Source organism: Sander lucioperca, chromosome 2 (assembly GCF_008315115.2).
Source record: "Sander lucioperca isolate FBNREF2018 chromosome 2, SLUC_FBN_1.2, whole genome shotgun sequence".
Classification (NCBI taxonomy): domain Eukaryota; kingdom Metazoa; phylum Chordata; class Actinopteri; order Perciformes; family Percidae; genus Sander; species Sander lucioperca.
In genome coordinates, this window is record NC_050174.1 from 18,392,252 (window position 1) to 18,415,373 (window position 23,122).

A 23,122-nucleotide genomic window follows, 5' to 3' on the forward strand; every position below is an offset into this window, starting at 1 on the left:
CACACTGTAAAGATACTCTGTTACAAGTAAAAGTCCTGCGTTGAAAATGTTACTTCAGTAAAAGTGTGTTAGTATTATCAGAAAATGTAGTTAAAGTATTAAAAGTGGAGTAAAAAGTACAATATTTCTCTCTGAGATGTAGCGGAGTAGAAGTAGAAAGTGGCATGAAAACTCAAGTACAAGCACAAGTACCTCAACATTTGGACTTTATTACAGTATTGGAGTAAATGTACTCAGTTACATTACAGCTCTGAGTCATAAACAGTCTTCAGTCTCAGAGAGGAAAGGAGAGAAAAAAAGCAGAGGAGGAGGCAGTGTTTTTACACCAGACTTCCTCCATATTTCTGCTGATTTTATGAAAACACAGACGCAGTTTTAGATATTCTGATTTCAGGATGTTTTCCTCTGAGTTCTGGCTGTACGTGTCGACATGTTAATCTGCACTTTGTAACTTTAGTTTCTCTCTTCTCCGCGGTCGTCTCGACTCGCTGAGACTGTAAATATTTGCAGAATTAGGAGTTGTTCAGTTCAAAACCAGGTTACAGATAAGATATCAGCTCTATTCTCTGACTGAACCAGCCTACATGCACCACCTTGTTTTAAAGAGGTTATTCTGTCTTAATGAATTATAAAATCTCTCTGATTCTGTTCCTTATCCTCAGATTCCTCTCAGTTTATGGCATAGGTGTAATTTACAAGGGGGGTAAATTACCCCCCTTTTTTTCTTTTACAATGTTTTCAATGTTGTTGTCCCTATATGTCTCGAGGACCTCCCAATGCTGAACCCAAAGTTACGCCCTTGGTTTATGGTTGTTATATTGAGCTTAATCTTTATTCCTGATAATCAACCTGCAGTTTCTGTGTGTTGTTGCCCAGATTTGTACATCTGGGCTCAGATGTAAGGCCTCATACAACAGCAGACATTAATCGTTAACTAACTGGATGCTTATCTGCAGAGAAAGTGTGATGATAGCACAGTCTGTACCGGACGTCTGGAACAAGCCAAAGTACCATCAACATGTGACAAAAAGGCCTGAAAACAGGCTGGACTTTGGTCTACAAGTAAAAGTACAAAAGTATTATCAAAATATACTCATTTTTTAGCTGATCACTTTTTGTTTTAATCATCTGAATCTGTAAAGTAAGACAACACAATGGGCTACTTCAACTATAGTACACTGTACGACAATATAAGTAATAATAATGCATTTTATTTCTTTATATATAGCACTTTTGCTATATTTACAAAACTCAAAGACACTTTACAGTGCTTTAAAAAGAAATACACACACACACGCACACACACACACCCACTAATTAAATATTAGCTCTATATCTGTGTATATATATTTTGTAACTGTCTGTTTATAATAAGGGTGTTTATAGTGTACATGTTACTATTATTAATGTAACTCTTATTCTATTTTTTTCTATTTCTTATAATTTTTTTTGTATATTGTTCCTATGTCTATTTAATGTGTGTTTGTGTTATTCTGATGTGTGTGAATATTTATTTTGTTGCTAACAAGAGTGAATGTCCCCATGTGTCTATTTTTATCTTTTCTTATCTTAAAAAGGTGAGCTTTGGCTTGTGTTTTGAACATGTAGTGTAGTGTAAAATAGCAGAACATAGAAATACAAGTAGCTCAAATTGTACTTGTAACAGTACATGTACTTAGTTACTTTCCACCACTGCTGTGTGTCAACTTTATACGGTAACAGTGTTTACGTTTTTCTGTGGCAACCTGCAGTTCCACCCTCCGTCCAGCTGGCGGCGCTGTGTGAAGCTCATTTCTCTCACCGAATAAGAGGAAAAAGAAGCTAATCTGTGTAGTTAGCTAGCGCTAGCAAGTCGGCAATAAATAAACAGAAAAACTAACACGGTAAGTCGTGTTGCATGCTGTGTTAAGAAAAGGATAAAGCACATCGTGTATAATAAGTTATCAAAGTGGAAATATATACAGCTAATGCTTTTGTTGCATTAGCAAAGAAGTATCGCAGTTTAGCAACCCAGCTAATAACATTAGCGAAACATACCATTTGCTAACCCAATCAGCTAGCTAACAGTTAGCCATAAAGTAGCTACAACGTTACACAGACTCATTTGTTATCGCTACTAACAGCAACTTAATTATTTTATCCAAGTATTTTCACGTCATATACGCCCAAAATGCTATAGTTACTGGCCGTTTTTTTCACAATCAGTCTAAACCGAACTCCATTCAGAAATCTGTCAATTCAGAGAAACCCTGTTATTTAGGGCACATTAAAGCCTAAAAGAACATCAACCACAACCTGTAGCATTGAGCTTTTTTATTCGGCTTCCATCCGGTATATAGTTTTAATACATTGTTAAAATGTATAAAGTAATTTGTCTTGGTCCTGCTAACTGCTTCCAGTCAATTTTCTATCAAAAGCCGCGGCCCCCTGCCTTTTAAAATGACCAATTTCTTAATGGGGTTTTGTATATATTAACGCTGGTTTAACTAAACTCTTACCTGAATGCCAAAACCTTGGCGTAGACTGCCTAGCTGCTCACATAGCTCCAATCAGTTTTTTTTATATTAGAAGCTGTACCCCATGCCTTTTAAAATGACAGATTTTCTAATGGAGTTTTGTACATTAACACTGTTCTTACAAGACTATCTGAATGCCTAAACCTTGAAGGTGACTGACATGTCAGCTGATACCAAGATTGCTGAGCTGCTCACAGAGCTCCATCAGCTCATCAAACAGACCCAGGTAAGTTAACTGATTAAGGGATTACATGCCAGTATTTATTTATTTTTTGGGGGGGGATTTACAGTCCAATGCTCAATCAGTCGCTTTAAGTTAACCAAATCCAAATAATCACTGTGTATTTCTGTGTTTCCAGGAGGAGAGGTCACGCAGCGAACACAATCTGCTCAACATTCAGAAAACACATGAGAGGATGCAGACGGAAAACAAAAGTCAGTCACCACAATGTGAACTCTTTCTATTTTCCAAAAGCCACAGTTAGATTTTGATCTAATTTTGTTATGATTCATCTGCCTAGTCCATGTTACTAGTAGCCAAGTAAGTAAGTAAGTAGGTAGCCTAGTAAGTAGGTAGCCTAGTAAGTAAGTAAGGAAGTAAGTAGGTAGGTAGAGGTTTTTGTTGCTTTTTCTAAAGTTTTTCGTGCTTTTTTCAGAGGTTTGTCTGTGCTCTTCTTAGTTTTTGGCACTTTTTCAAAAGTTTTTTTTGTGCTTTTTCTAAAGTTTTTGTGGTATTTTCAGATGTTTTTGTTGCATTTTTTAAAGTTGTTTTTCTACAGTTTTTTCAATGTTTTAGTCCCTATATGTTCTGGGACCTCCCAATGCTGACCCCAAAGTTACACCCTTGGTGTATGGTTGTTATATTGAGTTTAATCTTTATTCCTGATAATCAACCTGCTGCTGTGTTGTTGCCCAGATTTTATACATTGTTGATTATGTTTTTCCTCACTGGGGAAGCCAAAGTATTTGTAATATCGGTTTCATGGCTACAATTATTTTGAAGTGGCACAAAAATTTGTGTTTTGCAACTGATAAATTCATACAAACACACAGCAGGGATCAGATTTAGGGCTTCATACAACAGCAGACATGAATCATTAACTAACTGGATGCTTTTCTAACTGGTTATTACTTGCTGTTCTATGAATCCTGATTCTGTCATTCAACATGTTGTCCTTTTGTTCCTCTGTCTCCTGCAGCTTCTCCGTACTACCGGACCAAGTTGAGGGGACTGTACACCACAGCAAAAGCCGATGCCGAGGCAGAGTGCAGGCGAGTAGCCACATACAGGTTTACAGAGTGACAGGAGGGGAAGGTATGGTAGTTTAGTTTAGTGGTTCTCTGGGGGAATCCTGTTGGAACAATAAATGGACAAAAATGCTCTGATTGAACGAAAAACTATAGCACCACCATCGAGGCGTAACTTCCACTTGAAAACAAGAAACATCAAATTCAGTCAATTGTCCGAATTACATCTGTGCTCCACAGAGCATTCTTTCTGTCCAGGTGTTAAGACCCCGATATACTAGCTTTTTAACAATGCGTATGTGTAGACGGCACTGTTCACATACTTGCCTGCGTACTTTGCGTGTACCTGGAGGATTAAACATATATCCTCAAGATTAGATTAGATTAGATTAAACTTTATTGTCATTGTGCAGTGTATAAGTACCTAAGTACCTAAGTATAAGACCGCGAAATGCAGTTTGCGTCCAACCAGAAGTGCAAAAAGAGCAGAAAAGTGCAATGTGATATACAAGTATAGACAGGACAAGAAATATAGTGCAGTGTAGACAGTAGTGTACAATTGGTTTACAGATGGTGGTTTAGAGTAATATAAATTAAATATAAATATGTGCAGTGTATTAGCAGTTACCTTATAAGAGCAGAATAAATATGGCTATGTAATATGAGCTCGATGGTGTTTTAAGCCCCCAACGTCGACTTCAAGGCAGCGCTGCGACCATCGACTTCAAGTCACCTAACCTTAACCCTAATCCTAGTGCCTTCCAGGCAGCGCTGGGGGCTTAAAACACCAAACACCGTAATATGAATAACATGTACAGATATGTGCAATGTAGTAGCAGTAACATTATGATAGTAGTAAGAATAATATAGATATATGCAGTGTATTATTATAAAAAAAACAGAATAAATATGGATATTCAGTATGAACCATATAGACAGATATGTACAGTATGTACAGCTATGTGCAGTGTGGTAACATAAGAGTAGTAAGAATAAGTGTATGTGCAGGATCAATATTATGAAGAGCAGTAGAATATGGCTATTAGGGCTGTCAATCTTCCTCTATAATACTATTCAATTCCATTTGTTATTTTATTTTATATTCAAATATTAAATGCTCAAATTCATCCTGTTAATATTTATGATATTACACAGGCTTATGGATCGCCAATGCCACTATCAGCATGTGGTTGTTGTTACACATTCTGTCCACTAGAGGGACTACTAACATTACGAAACAAACTTTTGAAATACAGGTGATCGCTTTCTTATTAACAATAAAACAGCAGGACAAAATGAATGACTTTAATTTGTCAACTTTAATGTACCTTGGCTCAAGCTTGTGAATAAAATATTTAAATCCAGACCTCTGCGTGATGTTGATCGGTCTCATATCTTTACATTTGAACCGTGTCAGTTTGTCCGTTATCGCCTGGCGGACAGCTGGTAAGCCCCGTGATGAGGAGAGAGGCAGAAAAAGTAATTCTTGCTCGTTTTTAGCGGCAATTCCTCGGCCAGATCGCCTAGCTTGTCAGGGTGTAACGTTGTCAGGTGTGCCCTCAGGTCGCTTTCCGCCATTTTTGATAGTATTGTGATGATGATACCGCGTGGATGTATGTATTAAGGGAACGTGTACGATTGTGATACGATTCAAAAACTTTATTGTTCATCAGACTAAACAACAGCATTTCATTTTCACATGCGTGTAGGCCAAGGCGACGAGAAAGGCAAGATTGCATATAAAACATTTAAAAAATTCATCAAAAAGCAATATTCGAATAGTAATTTTAGCATTCGAATAGTATTGATTTTTTTAATATTCGAATTTTGGAATTCGTTCCAACAGCCCTAATGGCTATGTATAAGTGTAGTTACAGTACAGATCAGGGCCATGTCATCCCTGGCCGACATCGGATGATATTCCTTGACAACTTCCGATGTTTACACAACGTAAACAAACATGGCGACACTCGTCGAAGTTGTGATTTGAATTAGGCAAACCGCCACCACCTGGGCTGGAGTGTGGAACAGCTGCTGACCTGCCTGTCAGATGATATGCTGCCCCCCACGTTCATGTGCTGAATTGCATCTTGCGGACCCGTAGCGTTAACTTCTGAAGACCAGGATTACGCGTCGCAGCCATCTCACGTATGCAAACGCGTAGTTAAAAGCACGTATATAGGCGCTTGTAGGGTCAATACTTCCAGCGCTCTTTGTTGACGCATTTCTTTTCATTTCTCACAGCATCCTGCGTCATGCGCTGGATAAAATCGCAGAGATCAAGTCTTTGTTGGAGGAGAGGAGAATAGGTATGTGTGTGTGTGTGTGTGTGTGTGTGTGTGTGTGTGTGTGTATGTGTTGAAGTGATGCATTCAACCTTTGCTCTTTAAGATCTGCAACAGGGTTTCTGTACTCGTGTTTTTTTTTTTAATTCGTCACATATTTGTGCAGCTGCTAAGATGGCGGGAGTTTACAGCGACAGCGACCCTCCCAGGAAGACGATGAGGCGCGGCGTCTTGATGACGCTCCTCCAGCAGTCGGCCATGACGCTTCCTCTGTGGATCGGCAAGCCGGGGGAGAGGTAGCTGCTGCTCGTTTTTTACACAGCCTGCAGACACACACAGTTACCAGATTAATAAATCCACCAGGCTTCATTCTAAAAAGATAGATAGATAGATAGATACTATAAACAGGATGATAAAATAACAAATCCACATGAATAATATGGACAATAAAAGAAAAGATACTGAATAAAAAATCCACATGAATGTACTAAGGGATGTGTAAGCATGGTAAAGTGCTCTATGAGAGTGTGTGTCATGGTGGTAGTGCAAATAAGTCCAATAGTGCAAGGATACAGTCTAGAGCAGCATTACATATGGACAATATGAGAGAATAATGTAGACCTAGTAATATAAAAAGTATAGCAGTGAAGTATAAAGTTTAAAAAAAGACAGCATTAAATTTGGACAATATAAGGGAATAAAGTAGACAGTAGGCTAGACACAAATCAACAGTCAATATTAGAGGTTTGAAGTGATAGGGTTACAGCCATTGTTCAAGTATTACGTTTTTTAAGTATTTATTGATGTTTTTAGTTAGTTAGTGACCGCTAAAAGCGCCTCTCCTCATCGCTCTCTGTATCAGCCCGCCTCCTCTGTGCGGTGCGACCCCCGCCAGCAGCGACTACGTGGCCAAACAGGGCGACAAGGTGGCGGCGAGGGTGAAGGCAGTGGACGGAGACGAGCAGTGGATCCTGGCGGAGGTGGTCAGCTACAACCACTCCACCAACAAGTGAGCAAGAACATCACACACTTCAAACACAGTAGTATTAGGCAGTATTTTCAGTCAAAAGAAGGCCATTCAAGTCCAGCTGCATGTTCAATTTATAATGCCGATTTGTCTCGTGGTGGCGAGGACCCTAAACAATACACAACATCACCGCTGTTAGAACATTTGGTGTGAAACATCCGAAAGAATACGAGTTGAGCATGAAGGAATCTACAGACAGCAGCCAAAATGCAGCAACTTCAGGTACGGCAAAGGAAGGACAGTCACTGTTTACTTCATTAATGTGTTTACTGTGTTCATGGACTGAGGATGGGACGAGGATTCGGCAGAATCTTAACCAGTGGATTCGGTATTTGGCCGAACCCCAAAAATCTGGATTCGGTGCATCCCTGGTTTAAACCAATCCAAACGGTCTTGGGCGGCGTTAAGCTCCGGACGCAGCGACGGTGGCTCTGCTAAATAGTCTCAGGAAGGAACTTGTTTTGGTGGAACATTTGCACTCCACAAAAGAAAACTCCACATACAATATTAAATGAAGTTAACTGTTGATTGCAGTTGTTGTTGAGTAACGTGAGTTATTTAAATTAGCTGATACATGGTTAAACCTCATTGGCTCTTACCAGTGTATCTCCATGTGTACTTCGTCCACAGCAATCCCACCAATCGGTCCCAAAACGTCCCAGTTACAGAGGAAACGCCCTAAACATATTCTTTGTAAATCTTAACAATAATTCCCAGAAAGAACCAAGCAGGCCTGACTAGGGTACTAGGGGACTCTGTACTTTTTTGGGTACCGGCCGAATTACATCGGTACTACCGAGGACCGAGTCACTTTAAATCAAACGGTACCAAATTTTGGTACCTGAGAGCACGCACGCTTATCTGTCCTCTCTGCATATTGACAGAGAGCGGAGGTCCGACACACACGGTACCCAACCCTAGGCCTGACTTGTTGCACCATCCTAATTTTCTTTCAAGCTTAACATTTTCAGCGTGTAGCTCGCTAGCCTGAAGTTTGAGAACGGCAACACACGGAGAGAGAGGAAGGTGCAGGGCAAAGCCTGACATCCGTTTCAGGCTTTATCCTGGAAATGTGCGTCCGTTAATCCAGACTATATCCTGCCGTACAACTTTGTCCCTCACACAGACTTTTCTCCGCCTCCCTGCAGGTATGAAGTGGACGACATTGATGAAGAGGGCAAAGAGTGAGTTCTCTACTACCTGTATCATTGTTATTTTCTCTGTATGTACTATTAGAGCGCTCAGAAATGTTTCCCGCTAAATATCAAATGTGCACAAGATGTCCAGTAATCCCCCCACGCTGCTCTCTTGTTCCCCATTCTTTTGTTCTAGATAAACAGGACAAAATTGTGACCACAAATATCTCTCTTTTTACATATGCCTCCTCTTGATTGCCTAAATCTTAATTTATTTTTCTGTGATGCAATTAAATAAGTACTCATTCAAAAGAAAAGTCTAAAAAAGTATTTACGAGCCAGATGTAACGAAACATTTTAAATAATCTCTCAGGGAGGATCTCATCAACTGATTCCAGACTCCAAATCTGGTTTCCCAAACTTTTGTGTCTGAATAGTGTGTGTTTTTGTGTGTGTGTGTGTGTGTGTGTGTGTGTGTGTGTGTGTGTGTGTGTGTGTGTGTGTGTGTGTGTGTGTGTGTGTGTGATCAGGAGACACACTCTGAGCAGACGGCGGATCATCCCTCTGCCTCAGTGGAAGGCCAACCCAGAGACGGACCCAGAGGCCCTGTTCAGTAAGGACCAGCTGGTGCTGGCCCTCTACCCCCAGACCACCTGCTTCTACCGGGCGCTGATTCACACTCCACCACACCGGGTCAGACCCTCAGCACTCTGCTCTAGTTTTAGCAAAAGGTTAAAAGGCTCTGCGGAAAAGTTATCAGAACACAGTCTAATGTAGGGCTGCACAATTAATCGCAATTTTATCGAAATCGCAATATGAACTAGTGCAATATCCAAATCGCAGGGGGGGTGCAATATTTGTTAAAGGCAAAATATGTGTCAAACCATTCTAAAATAAAGTATTGTGGTTGTCCCAGCCTACAAATTGTATCCTACAGACTAAAAAAAAACATCTTTGTTTGGTACAGATCCTCGCAAAAATCACATTTTTTCATATTTTTCAATCAAAATGAGAATAATGATACAAAAATGATTTTCCCTCCAATATCATAGCATGAATCATATCGCAATCGCAATATCAGTCTAAATAATCGCAATTAGACGTTTTCCTAATATCGTGCAGCCCTAGTCTAATGTCCCAAACGTTTTGAGGAGCATGTCTGTGGAAGCCAATAATTCACGTTAAAGGATATTTAACCGGGTGTGAATGATTCGTTTATTTCGTTTTACTTCATTATGAACAAAGCACGGCAATTTGTGTGAATATGCAATTGACAAACACATTTTTTCTGTGGTTATGACAGACTTGGCCTCGGGCGTCTCCAACAACCGTAACTACTGACGTTACAGGGTTTCTGCAGGTTTCACCCAGTCAAATTTATGTATTTTAAAGACCTTTTTGAGACCATTATGAATGACATTTAAGACCTTTATCACAACATCAACTGAGCCCTAAATTCAGTTTCTTTCAAGCCAAGTATTGCTAAACCTGCACTTTCCCAAAGCTGAAGAATAAAATCTGTTTTATGTCTGTGGTACAATCTGAAAGAGACTCGCACCAATAACACGAAAGCTCATTGGCTGCAGTAGGAGATGCATGTTGTTGCATTTGTAGTCGTTATACAGCAAATTATATTTGGACTAGCAAAAGAAAGAAATACAACACCATGGAATAAAAAAAAAAAAGGAAACATTGTAAAGCGCTGCAGGAACATTAGAGGCGTTACATGGATGTAGGAAAATTAAGACCCGTTTAAAATTATTTAAGATCTAGAACACAATACTAGGGGTGGTACGGTTCACAAAACCCACGGTTCGGTTCGTATCACGGTTTTAGGGTCACGGTTTTCGGTTCTGTACGGTTCTTGTTATTTTTTCTTTTAATCTTTAACACTCCAGAAATATACTTCAGCATATGATATATAGCTTAATTATACACAATGTAGGATACAGTATTACATAATTATATAGTTATCATGTAATTATGCACAAACTGAATTTGACTTGACTTTAAGCCCATTATTGGGGCCATCTCTGAGGAAAGCTAGGTGAGATTTTGATACAGCGAGAGGGAAGACATTGATGATTTCAACAAGCTTTTCATTTATTTGGCAAAACAAAGGAGAATGTGTATTGCCATATACAGGAACTGATGTGCACACGAAGATTGAAATATTACAGAATATCAATTGAAATAACTTGCATTTATCAAACTGCCAACTTCAGTGTAGCTCTTACAAAAATGGTATCCTTTAAAAGAAAAAGAGAGGAACTCTTAAAGCTCCGTCTTTTGAGTAAGTCAGAATATGTTAAACATAAAAACAGTTAACATCGTTAGTTAATTTCCTATCCTGGCCTGGGCTGGGACACAGTCATACGGTTTGATAAAGTACTTATTGGACTTATCATTGCACTTACAATAACGAGCGTAGCTGTCAGGTCCTCCTGTATACGTCTCATCTCCGTTTTTTCCTGCATCCACCGTGTGTGTTTGTGCGCGCGTCAGTCGCGGGGAGAACTGAGCCGCCCCGCCCGCTGCAGAGACCCGACAGGATCTAAACTGCAGCCGCTTCAGCGACTTTAGAGTGAAAAAACGTTACAGTACATTGATGTTAAAATGTATACAGGTTGGCAGGACGGTCTGAAATGTTTTGCACCGTCTTTAGCTGTACGTTTTGTTGGTAACTTGTCCACACCTCTTCTTTCGCGCGAAAGGGAAACACACTGTCTGAGGTCACATACGGGCACCTGACGGGCACGAGGCTACATTGCACATGCGTCGAACCGTGCGGCACACACACGCTCCGAACCGAGATAAGCTGACCGAGCGGTTCGGATGTTTTTTCATGAACCGTACCACCCCTACACAATACTTGAGTGACTTTTTAAGACCTTTAAGGCTCAGATGTGCACAAGACATTTCCTGAAAAACAACAAGGCCAACTGTGGCATCGCCTCATGCCGCCTTTGTCTTGGCCAAAAAAAAAAATGCACTTAAACACACCCCAAAGAGTACAGTTGACGACCAGCTGCCATGTACGTTCTGCGCCTGCGTAAGAGGAAATACCTCTCCCATACCCGCAGGCGGACGTTAGATATATAGATAGAACTCTCCTCCCATTGTAGAAAGTGTAAAGGATCCAACCAGTTGTGTGTTTAATGGTCTAATCATCTCAGCTGGACTTGTAGCCGTTATATTGTTGGCTAGTTTACTTTAGAATAAAACATCAGATTTTATAAACTACATGTGTTTTGTGTGCAGGAATCTTAATGTGTAAAGTAACTAGTAACTAAAGCTGTAACAGATGAATGTAGTGGAGTAAAAAGTCCAATATTTCTCTCTGAAATGTAGCAGAGTAGAAGTAGAAAGTGGCATGAACAGAAAAGACTCAAAGTCTGTTCCGACGAACAAAGTGAAGTCTGTGGACAGAAGAAGCTATGTCACATCCAAAATATAAATCCTCTGAATTCTGGTTTTGTTTGTTGGATTCCGTCATGCCCCGCAGCTTTTCCAGTCTGAATCTAAAAATACTATGCACATGTAACGTGTAATGGATGTCACGGTATGAAAATTTAACCTCACGGTTATAGTGACCAAAATGATCACGGTTTTCGGTATTTTAAAAAAAAGTGTGTTCAATATGGTCAGAAAGCACTGATAGGCCTACCCAAGCTGAAATAGTCTCAAAAAGTGTTAGTGTTTATTATATTACAAAAATATAGGCAAAACCTTATCAAAAGTGCAACTTTTAACATAAAAGGAACAAGGGTTCAGCATGTAAACAGCCTATTTGTCAGGAACATTTCCAGCAGGTTTAAATTATACAAATCCAAACATTCAAGCTTAGACATAAAGAGCAATATGTTAACAAATCAAAGAAACACCACTAATTATGTACTTGTTTTCTTCATCATCAAAATTAAAATCTAAAACTCTACCCATGAACACTTTAAAGTCAACCTTAAATAAATAAGACAAAAGTGCAATCAGCTGTCCTTCGGCATTCTTATAATAACCAAAATATGCCCATGCTTCAGACTTAGTCCTCTTAGGGTACGTTCAGACTGCAATCAAACCAAATTTTTTTGGGGTCAAGTGACCAGGTCAGACTTTAGTCTGTTAGTGTGAACACTCAAATCTAGCCCAAAAATCTAGCTGATTTTTTCAAATCAGATTCAGGCCACTTCCATATGTGGTCCTAAATCAGACCCAGGTCTGATTTTTTTCAATGCGGCCACAGTGTGAACAACCAAGGTGGATTTGAGGCGACTTTTACCTCAATAGCCCTCGCTGCGCCCTCTCTTTCCATGGGGAGGGGCGGGGGCCCCTGCTCCCGGTGCGGCTGTCAACCTGGACGGATTGTCCTCAGTGTGCCCCAACCGCGTCGCCAGGGCGGGGATCAGCTCACGTAAAAAGGCGATGTCGGCAACATTATGGCTGCCATTACACAAAGGTTTTGAAATAAAAGTGAAAATGCTTCCTTCCTCCATAACCTCCCCTAACTTTAGTGCAACATCGTGCTGCGTCTGATGTCATTGTTATTGTTCTTTTGCGCATGCGGGTCAGTTCAAAACCGCAAACAGTTCACACTGGAATCTGATATAGGCCACATTTTAAAAGGTAATGTGAACAGCCAAACAAAAAATCGGATCTGAGCAAAAAATCTGAATTAGGCATTAAGACTTGCGGTGTGAACGTAGCCTTAGAGGGCTGATAAATGTCCTGAGCGCTGTCATCTCCTCCTTCCACCATGATTCCAACTTCAAGAAGTGCACGTTGTAGGCTACGCAGCACGCCTGCGTGGCAACTTCAGGAGACTCGCTCGATAATGGAATAGTGACTACTATTTGTAGTCACTGTTCCGTTATCTTTATTGTGTCTGTTATTGCCACTGTTTATCACACCCCCAACTGGCACCGTCAGACCCCGCCTACCAAGAACCTGGGTCTGGCCGAGGTTTCTTCCTAAAAGAGAGTTTTTCCTCGCCACTAAATGCTTGCTCTTGGGGGAATTACTATAATTGTTGGGTCTTTGTAAATTATAGAGTGTGGTCTAGATCTACTCTATCTGTAGTGTCTCGAGATAACTCTTGTTATGATTTGATACTATGAATAAAATTTTACTGAAATAGAATTGAATCGCATGAAGCTGGGAACACACAGTTTCCACACCGTGGTAATCCACCGTGATGATAAGGATATTTTAAATGAAAACTGATTGTTATCGTCAACATTTTTATCGTGGCTTACCTTTATCGTGGTTAGACCGGTAATCGTTACATCCTTATGCGCACAACTAGAAGAGAAATGATAATGAGCCAGCAGAGCCGGTTCCTCTCATCCCAACACTAACCTCAGCACGTGTCTGTTTGCAGCCTCAGGACGACTACTCGGTGCTCTTTGAGGACACATCGTACGCCGACGGTTACTCCCCTCCGCTCAACGTGGCTCAGCGATACGTGGTCGCCTGCAAAGAGAACAAGAAGAAGTGAGCGCCGACTGGACGTCAGGATACCGGAGGACGAACATGAAGCCTGTTTTGGGAGCGTTGTTATATTGCACTGATTTCCATTTTTGTTTGAAAAGATTAGGCTCTCGTGTTTGTGTTTCAAATCATTGGTCTATTGAACCTGAACAGACTTTTTTATACGTAGCATCTCTTCAATGAGACTGTATTTGTCAAAATCACCACCAAGAAACTGCGAAGAAGTGAAATTAACAGGAACATCTGAATGTCTCATGGGGGAATTTGTTTCGTGGCTGTGTCCCTAATCTCTACTGCAAACTGATTCTGAGTCATAGTGTTGTTCAGAGGAAACGGGGCCAAAATAAAACACTGAAAACAGCCAGTATGGAAACTAAACCACAGAGAGTGCTGTTGATGTGCATTTGTGTCCCACAATGCATTGCACAAAGGAAAATGTAGGCGCTACTCACAGCTAAAAAAAACTAATTGTGGATGGCGGTTAAAACAGCTCCAGAAACAAATATTTCTCTATTTAGAAACTAAAATTGGCATTTTAAAGTCACATTTTGTTTGCCTCAGCATCATTTTGCTGTTTCTGTAAGACAGCTTTTCATGTTGATAATTTTGTGTATTTACTGCAAAAACAGTGTTCTTTAAAAATTAGTATACATTTTGAATGCAGTATTGGGACACAGGATTTGAGCTTCTAACAGGAAAGTTGGACATTTTCCCCAGTGAGGAGCAGCATCTAGTGGCCAGTACTGGAACTTCAGCATCTTGCTGCTGTCTGTGGTGGGAACTGTTTGGTTATTCTGCCTTAACTATATATTTTTTTTTCATGTGAAGTGTTGATAGTTGTGTGAAACTAAATCTTAAAGAGCAGACTGACTTAATGTTTTGCTGATTTGTCTCTTTCTCTCATTACACACACACACACACACACACACACACACACGATATTTAAAGGTCCAATATGTAATACTGACTGGTAGCGTTGAAAATAGTTACTGCAGTCCAAATACAAAATACTGGAGAGCGTCACCTCCCCAGACTTAAGTTCACAGGGGTTGCCAGGTTACATTGTGGGGTCTCTCATCCTTTTGGGGGACAGGTCCCCACAACGTGAACCGTTAAATTAGGTGAGCATGTCAACATTCAGGATTTCTTTTATTCTCATTCAGCAAAACACAGACATTGAAAGCATGAATGAAATTACTAGCATGGCTCCTGTAAAAAAAAAAACAGGGTAACAAAATAATGTATTTGTATGGCTATGTGATATATTGCACTTAGGGACCATTCGGTATGGAATGGACCACTGGAGGAAAATAGGGGAGGGTCATGTCTTTTTATTTTATGCTGAGGGGAGGGTCATCCAACATTTTTTAGTCTGGGTGGGGGGGGGGGGGTCACCCAACTTTTTTATTCATGAAAAGAGCAAAATTTCAAAGTGGCTTGTTTGGTGCATATTTATCCATGTAGCTCTCAGTCTCGGCCCCCTAGCAGATGGTCTGACTGCATACGTGGAGTTTGCTGGGGGGGCAGGAGGAGCACTGCCCCCCTGGTGGCTCAAACGGGTAATTGCATTGTTTAAAAAATGAGTGGAATAATTACGTCTGGCATGACCAGATATTTTATAAATATTTGAAATAACACAAAACAACTAAATGGTGGTAGGTAATACATCAGATTTCATATACTGCTTTAGTAAAAAAAATATTACCTGGCTGACGATGGGAGCAGCAGGACGCAAAAAACGAAAGTTACTGTTGCACTAGTCTGGACATCTTGCCATGCCAACCTTGCAATAAAGGTTTTCTAAAGGCCATGTATATAAATGTGATGTCAGCTTACTAATTGATTGTGGGTTTTGTGTAGATTTGGACTTTTATACGTTTATTCCACTTTGTTTAAACGTCGAAGTGGAGAGGCCTCGTTCACCTGTTTGGAGCTGGCTGGTGAATGTGACGCCTTGCTGGATACACCGTGTCATTTACCTTTTTGTGGATCTACTGATCGCTGTGGCTTCGTGTCATTGGATTATGGCAAAATACGGATCTTTTTTTGTTTAATGTTTTATAGTGAGTTTGGAGAGGCATCTCAACAGACTGTAGGTCCAACACTGACTGTTCACCGTTACATTTTAGTTGAATTTAAGCATCTGTCTATTGAGTTCCAAAACAGCCGTGCCGCGATTGGATTTCACAAGGGCAAATTGTTAAATTGTTACAATGTAACTTAAAATGTGCTTTAAAAATAAACATATATGTTTTGGAATATAATGTTCAGCTTCGGCAGCTTTACCTATGTGCTAAAATATACAATGACGAAGCCTAGTGACAAGTCCATAGCAACCAGTGTTGAATTGGTTAGCCTATATCCCAGTGTCCTTTGCTGAATGGTCTCAATGTTTTATTGTTTTATTTCATGTGAATATTAGTTTACTAGAGGAGTAACTTAGTATCTGAAGTAATGCAGTAATGCATGAAGTGTGCATTTAGTTTCCAGTGTTTATTGTGTTTCCACAACAATGTTAGTGAGTAAATCTACTGAAATGGCCACCACACCATAACAGAGGAGTGTGATGTGTAAGATGAAAAAGCAGAGGTTAACTCCTGTATATCATGGCTGTAAAAATCAAATGACATCTGTACTTCTTTGCTAAGTGCAAACTTGCATGCAAGGGGAGGGTCATACCTCTTTTTAGGTTAGAGGCCACAAAACTCCTCCGGTGGCCCCTTAATTAAATAATGAACAGTCCCTTAAGTAAATGAATAAATAATATTACACATTCGCATAGTAAAGCACAGTTTAGTGGTGTCTAGTTGAGTTTAGTAGTCTGATAGCAGCCAGGTAAAAGCTGTTTTTGAGTCTTTTTGTTCTGGTGACGGCTACATTGTGGGGACCCGCATGCTTTTTCAGGACAGGTCCCCACAACGTAAAACGTTACACGTGGCATTCAGGGGATGGTTTAAGGTTCAGTTTATAATCCGGGTTGGTGTTGAGGGCAATTCTCCAGAGAATGAGTGGAAGTCCTGCTCAGTGAAAGTTGTTGTTGTTGTTTAACTAACCTAAGTGTCCAAAAGGCCTCAGGCAATACTATAACTACAGTCTGCACACACTGTGGACACACAGCACTTTGTTCAAATGCTAACACGCTGCTGGCAAAACGGTTATATAATTTAATGCGAGCACATGAATTGTTGAAATGACTGATAATGCCCATCCCTACTACGTTAGCCGTGATATAAATTAATGAAGCTTACTGTACCTGTTTAGTTAGGAGGAAATGAGCCAACTCGGCGTCCTTTTGGGCTCTAAGCTGTCTCCACCTTTTACATGCATCTCTCTAATATTTACCCGTGTTTTACCTCTTCTCTCGTTATGCAACTGTTTAGACTGTTGATTGATGGTATAGCTGACAATATAACGCCTTTGCATCTTGAGCAAAGTCACACTTGGCCATTGGCTGCATCCTTTGGTTTTATTCAGAATACATGCAAGTAACAGCTGCATGTTTTTCACTTCACCTTTTCACATTTTAATAGCAAAGTTCTTGTTGTTTATTTTCAGGCTGGAGGCAATTCCAGGTGTAACTCCCAGTACACTTTTGTTTGCAGAGTAAAGTTGAAGCTCAAACAGAACATGATAGAGGATGTTTCCCCTGCAGGGAGATCACAAACTAAAAGTGTTCAAAAGGCCTCAGGCAATACTATAACTACAGTCTGCACACACTGTGGACACGCAGCACTTTGTTCAAATGCTAACACGCTGCTGGCAAAACGGTTAAGGATGGAAGCTTGGGATGCATCTCTTAGGCCTAATTGAACGGAGGAATTATGGTATTCTTTGGTAGCCTGAGTAACTTTAATTGAAACTGGTCTATTGTTTGCATGTAAAAGGCCCTTTAAATTGATTGTGGAGATCTGAGAGGTGGGTCAAAGACCTGAAAGCCATGTGAGGGGTCCATTAGTGGGTCTAGTGTTGGAGGAAGCCCCCCTGATCTGATGGTATCAGCGCCTCAGGACAGGGAACATGAACAGAACAAATACTATCGGAGTACAACTCAAAAACAGGATTGCTATCTCCGCCCATGAAACTCAAAGTAGCCCAAAGCACAGACACACACAAAATGACACAGACACACCCAGATATACACAGGTATATAAGGCCTGAAGGCTGACCACTACACAGGTGTTTGGTAGAGTCACAAAGACAAGAGGATGGAAGAAAAGCAAGCAGAGAATGGAGTGGTGGCCATGGCAAACTGCTACCAGGGATTTGACCCTGCAACGTATCTGCAGATTAACTACAGTCCAACACCTGCTGATTTGGAAACAAAGGACAGCCTTGAGCCGTGGAAAATGGCATGCCTACATAGAGCTTTCACTGAAGGTAAGGAGACAAGGTGATGGGTCATACAAACTTCATTCCAAAAACAGTTTATGCTCAATAAAAAGCCTTTGAATTGAGTTAAACATATTGCCTGATTATGATGATAATCTCTTTATGTTGCTGGTGTTTATTAAAATAGGTCATTGGTTGCAATAATAATATATGTGTGGCCTATGTTTAATTCAACACTAATAATTTGATTTAGGTCAGAGGCAAATATTTCAGATGTTGGGCATTTTTGGAGACAAACACTTTGTTTCTTCTCCGTTATTCTCACTATTTTTTCTGAAAACACGCAAAAGTCGGTGAATATACCTTTATTCTATTTATTATATAGATTTAAGGTGGGTCCAAACATAGGGTGACCAGACGTCCCCGGTTTCCGGGGACAGTCCCCGGTTTTGGTGACCTGTCCCCGGCTGGAGCTGCCCCGGGAAATGTCCCCGGTTTTCACCCGAAATTGGAATGAAACAAAGAAAACATTGACCAAACGTAGAGTTGCACACCCTACACCCGCAGGCTCAAGACAGCCAGAGCAAGCGCTACGCAGAGCTCAACTTCAGTAAAGTTCATCTTTCCTACCGTAGTGAGGTAAACAATGAGCTACAAACAAATTTTCATCAAAACGAGCCATCCTCCAACCTGGAGAAATAACACTGGTCTCTACGAGCAGCTGGCCGTGAGACGGCAGTAAGACGAGTGCTTAGGGACCGTCTACAAACTACAACACCGAAAAGGGATACAACAACAATATTTATTAATTTAATGATTAAATAAGGTAGTGTCTCCAAACTTACCTCAATTATAACTTCTCTCCTGCTAGTTGTACTACAGCACTTTAAAAAAAATAACCATATTCATAATTTTGGGGAATATTTCTTGCCATCATTTTTTTTTAAATATATGTCATAATTAATTCAATTTTCAATTTATTTATTTATAGTATCAAATCATAACAAGAGTTATCTCGGGACACTTTACAGATAGAGTAGGTCTAGACCACACTCTTTAATTTACAAAGCCCCAACTATTACAGTGGTTGCCTCAAGAGCAAGCATTAGCAGTAGCTATTACGACAGTGGCAAGGAAAAACTCCCTTTTTTGTTAGTAAGAAACCTCGGACAGATCCAGGCTCTTGGTATAATTACAAAGAGCCATGTCTCCAAAACTACTCTACACATAGAACCCCCCTGCTGGTTGTCTGAATTTCTTTTCAAAGTGCACCAGACTGATGCATTTAAACAATAAAATAGACAAACATTTCTTACAGGAGAGCATGCCCATGGACCCTCCCCCCTAGTGGGGCTTGTGCCCCAGTGCAGCTCTAGGTCTAGTGGCCCCTGGGGCAGTGTCCCCGTTGTAAGTTTACAAAGATAAAAACATTACCTGTTTTGGAGGTATTTTATGCTTCTGAGCTGAAAATGTCCCCGGATTTTGTCTCAGAAATCTGGTCACCTTATCCAAACACTGTTCAAACCCAAAGATCTTTGTTTTTCTAGAACTCAAGATTTCGAAACATACCAAACATGTCAGGCTGAATTAAAGGGACAACTGTATAAAATGTCAAATAAATGTATTTATTTTGAATTTGGTGCCATCAAAAATGTGATCTGGATTTAAGTTCTTCATTCAGAAATTTGATATAATCTCAGCATATTGGTGCAACAAGTGATTCCAGAATACAGTATGTGACACTGTCCGTAGTTATAACAGTGCGCAGGATTTTTTTTATTTTTTATTTAACTTTAATGAAATTGTTGAAGAATTAAGGTGATGAAGTAGAATAAAGAACAAAGTGTGATTAGACCTAACAGATGCTAATACCAGATACCTTTTGACGTTTTCACATAAAATATTTGCCTGTCCTTTCTGTTCCTCTTTGCAATCTTTCTTTATAATCCAAGCACACTTCCCTAAAATCATTTTCATTTTATTAATATTCAGAAGCTATGAACATATAATAACTCTGTTGAGATATCTAAATAGAAGCTGCATATTAATCAAGGCATTTTGGTGAAGAACTCTCAATTAGCTCTTTCTCAGAGTCTTACTTCTCCTCTTTCTTACCTTTCCAGGCGATGTGAGTGGTGAGCTGCTGGTGGACATAGGTTCGGGTCCTACCTTGTACCAGGTGATGAGTGGCTGTGAGGTTTTCAACAAGGTGATCCTCACAGATTTCCTGGAGGTCAACAGACAGGAGCTGAGGGGCTGGCTCCAGGATGAGGGAGGCTGCAGCCTGGACTGGACACCATACCTGCAGCACGTCTGCAAGCTGGAGGGACGACAGTACGACCAGATCCCTATAAACTCAGTTTTAAAGACATTTTGAAATATCACTCACTACGAATTACTCAATGTTTAACAAGTATCATCATCACAAAATGGTTTATATTTGTAATGTAAGGCAAGGCAAGGCAGCTTTATTTGAATAGCACATTTCAGCAACAGGGCAATACAAAGTGCTTCACATAAAACATTAAAGAGCAGTTAAAGGCGATTATAAAACAAAAAAAAAACAAAAAAACTAACAGATAAAAGACTAGAATAAAATTTACACTGCAGTATAAGAACAAGTTAACCGAGTCCAACTCAGACCTCCCAGGAATTACTTTTATTTTAAAATGTATGGTGTTCTATAGAGAGAAAATAAGGATGCTACTCTTTCACTTTACATTGATTTTTACATAACATTCTAGAGTTCCTTTTCCTACCCTTTCCCTCCTTGTGGTAACACCATTGTCCCCCATAATTGGTTTTACAATTCTAAAAATGAATCCATCATCTTCTTTCATGTGTCACAAGAGCTCACGTTTTATTCTGGCCCTCTTTATGAGCTATGAGTCATCCTTGTACTTTGCCTACTGTGACAATAATACCTCACCAGGCTTCATTCAAAAAAGATAGATAGATAGATAGATACTGTATTGATCCCCAAGGGGAAATTCAAGGTCCCAGAAGCTTAAAGGGGTGATAGAATGGTTATATATGTATTTCACGCTGTTCCTTAAGGTCTCCTAATAGGGTATGTAACATTGGTTGGGCTAAAAATGTCCCTTTTGCTGTTTTTTTGGCCCTAATGCTACCCTGTTAAATGGGACTGGATTGAAACGAGAGCTTTTCTGCCTTATACTGTATGGTCTGCTCATGAACATTTAGATGAGCTGCGCGCTGATTGGTTTAGCTTAGCACACACACACACACACACACACGTTCCCCTCTGTGCCCATGTCCCTGCCACCCCCCGCCTCCGCCACCACACACACACACACACACACACACACACACACACACACACACACACACACACACGTTCCCCTCTGTGCCCATGTCCCCCCCCCCCCTCAGCGTGCAGCGGGGTCTGACAGTCCAGGCAGAAAGCCAGCGATCCGGGCAGGCACTGGCTGCTGTCACAGCATACTTTGGAGCTCCTGAACTCCGAAACAGTCGTACTAAATTTGCAATTAGTCATCAATTTTGTAAAACGGCCCATATTTGAGCTTTACATAGTTTATTTCTCGCATAAAAAAGTCTCAGAAGTGAATTTAGTAATGCAACAGCAGATGAACAATGTATAAAATTTCTGAGATTTACGCAACCAAAATTTAAAAGACTAACTGACCTCAGATCAGCCAGTGGCCTATGTAAATTTTGGGGCGTTACAAAGGTAGAAGGTAGAGCCAAATAAGGAGGAGTTGAGAAGTTGACGTCAACTTTTAGCTTTGTTCAGATTGGCCCGTTTTTCAACTATGACAAGGTAAAATCGGTTTTGCATTCTATCACCCCTTTAAAGACATCTGCTGGTGGCACTGGATGAGAGGTCAGGGGATCATACAACTCTTATGATTCATCCTCTGGGGACCATGTATGTCTGTACAAAATTCCATGGCAAATCATGCAAAAGTTGCTAAGATATTTCAATCAGGACCAAAGTGGTGGACCGAGTGACCAACAGACCTTCAGTGGCATCCCTAGAGCTATGCCCATAGCTAATGAACACCTAAATCACTATCATGCAATGCAGTGTGCTTTTGAGTCAACACACAGTATGAATTACATAACTAGTGCAGGTAAATGCTGTGTGCATTTACAATAGCTGTTTCTATCTAATTTGATGATTCTTTGTCTCTAACAGACCCTCAGCATGGACAGAGAAGGCTGCCAAGCTACGTCAGGTCATCATGGACATTGTCCCCATTGACGTGCACTCCCCTCAGCCTCTGGCCCTTGACGTCCTTCCTTCAGCAGGGGCCGACTGTCTCGTGTCCTGCTACTGTCTGGAGAGTGTCAGCCCTGACCTGTCTGCCTTCACCAGGGCCCTGGGCAACATTGGGAGGCTCCTGCGCCCCGGTGGCCACCTCCTGCTCATCGGAACTCTGAGAATGAGTTACTATTTTGGGGCGCATGGGGTAAAGATCCCTACAGTCCCAGTGAATGAGGCCCAGGTCTGTGCTAGTTTGAAAGAGACCGGCTACACCATGATCAGGCTGGAGGTTTACAAATTGCCTCCGGACTTGAATGTTTGGGGTGATGATGCTTCTGATGTGTTTTTTGTAAAGGCAATGAAGGAGTAAGTGTGAGAAAAGAGGATAGATAAAGGCTATTAAAGATGAAAGTGAGAAAGTAAGTATCCAGATGAAAATATTATATATTAGGCCGAGATAACTGCAAGGTTTAGCACATTAGACAATGAGAAAATGGGCTACTGCTGATGCTAATTATAATACTCACACATATATGTTTTTTTGGGGATGAGAGGTTGCTTTGATTCTGATCTTCAATCATTTAAATTGTTTTTAAACTGACTCTTAATGGAAAAAAAATGCAAAGACAAAAAAAGATGTAAATTAAATATTTCACTTTATTTCCTTGGTCTAGTGAATGTCTTTTCTGAGGGTGAATAAGGAGATGTTTCCTTTTTCTTTCTGCTATAAATGTAATTAGACATTGCCCCATGCAGTTCAAACACAGCAACTACAGCATCAAGAATGTAATGCTTCCATTTTTTGATGAGTTGCAAGTTGTTTTGTAATTTCTGATAATATGAATAAA

General features: G+C 40.4%; 2 protein-coding genes across 3 annotated transcripts; both read left to right on the forward strand.

Moving 5' to 3' along the window:
• Nucleotides 1–1,748: 1,748 nt before the first annotated feature.
• Nucleotides 1,749–14,568, forward strand: sgf29 (SAGA complex associated factor 29). Of its 2 annotated transcripts, none has more exons than XM_031297156.2 (10): nucleotides 1,749–1,883; nucleotides 2,668–2,742; nucleotides 2,876–2,951; nucleotides 3,716–3,788; nucleotides 6,009–6,073; nucleotides 6,216–6,345; nucleotides 6,912–7,058; nucleotides 8,225–8,260; nucleotides 8,743–8,943; nucleotides 13,587–14,568. In XM_031297156.2, the coding sequence occupies exons 2-10, from the start codon at nucleotides 2,677–2,679 to the stop codon at nucleotides 13,774–13,776; spliced, it is 984 nt and encodes a 327-aa protein (XP_031153016.1). In that variant the 5' UTR covers nucleotides 1,749–1,883; nucleotides 2,668–2,676; the 3' UTR covers nucleotides 13,777–14,568. The 2 variants fall into 2 exon arrangements, with proteins under 2 accessions (XP_031153016.1, XP_031153018.1); XM_031297158.2 differs by having other exon boundaries at nucleotides 8,743–8,905.
• A 3,316-nt stretch (nucleotides 14,569–17,884) lies between these two features.
• On the forward strand, nucleotides 17,885–22,898 carry LOC116048219 (phenylethanolamine N-methyltransferase-like). The gene is made up of 3 exons (XM_035994519.1): nucleotides 17,885–18,073; nucleotides 20,149–20,359; nucleotides 22,206–22,898. Exons 1-3 carry the CDS (start codon nucleotides 17,902–17,904, stop codon nucleotides 22,642–22,644), a joined length of 822 nt encoding a protein of 273 aa, XP_035850412.1. The 5' UTR covers nucleotides 17,885–17,901; the 3' UTR covers nucleotides 22,645–22,898.
• The last annotated feature ends 224 nt before the right edge of the window (nucleotides 22,899–23,122 follow it).

Coding starts and splice junctions, on each gene's coding strand:
- LOC116048219 (XM_035994519.1), top strand. CDS start 17,902: ATGGAAGAAAAGCAAGCAGAGAATGGAGTGGTGGCCATGGCAAACTGC. Junction 18,074..20,148: donor ACATAGAGCTTTCACTGAAG/GTAAGGAGACAA, acceptor TTACCTTTCCAG/GCGATGTGAGTGGTGAGCTG. Junction 20,360..22,205: donor TGCAAGCTGGAGGGACGACA/GTACGACCAGAT, acceptor TGTCTCTAACAG/ACCCTCAGCATGGACAGAGA.
- sgf29 (XM_031297156.2), top strand. CDS start 2,677: ATGTCAGCTGATACCAAGATTGCTGAGCTGCTCACAGAGCTCCATCAG. Junction 2,743..2,875: donor AGCTCATCAAACAGACCCAG/GTAAGTTAACTG, acceptor CTGTGTTTCCAG/GAGGAGAGGTCACGCAGCGA. Junction 7,059..8,224: donor TACAACCACTCCACCAACAA/GTGAGCAAGAAC, acceptor GCCTCCCTGCAG/GTATGAAGTGGACGACATTG.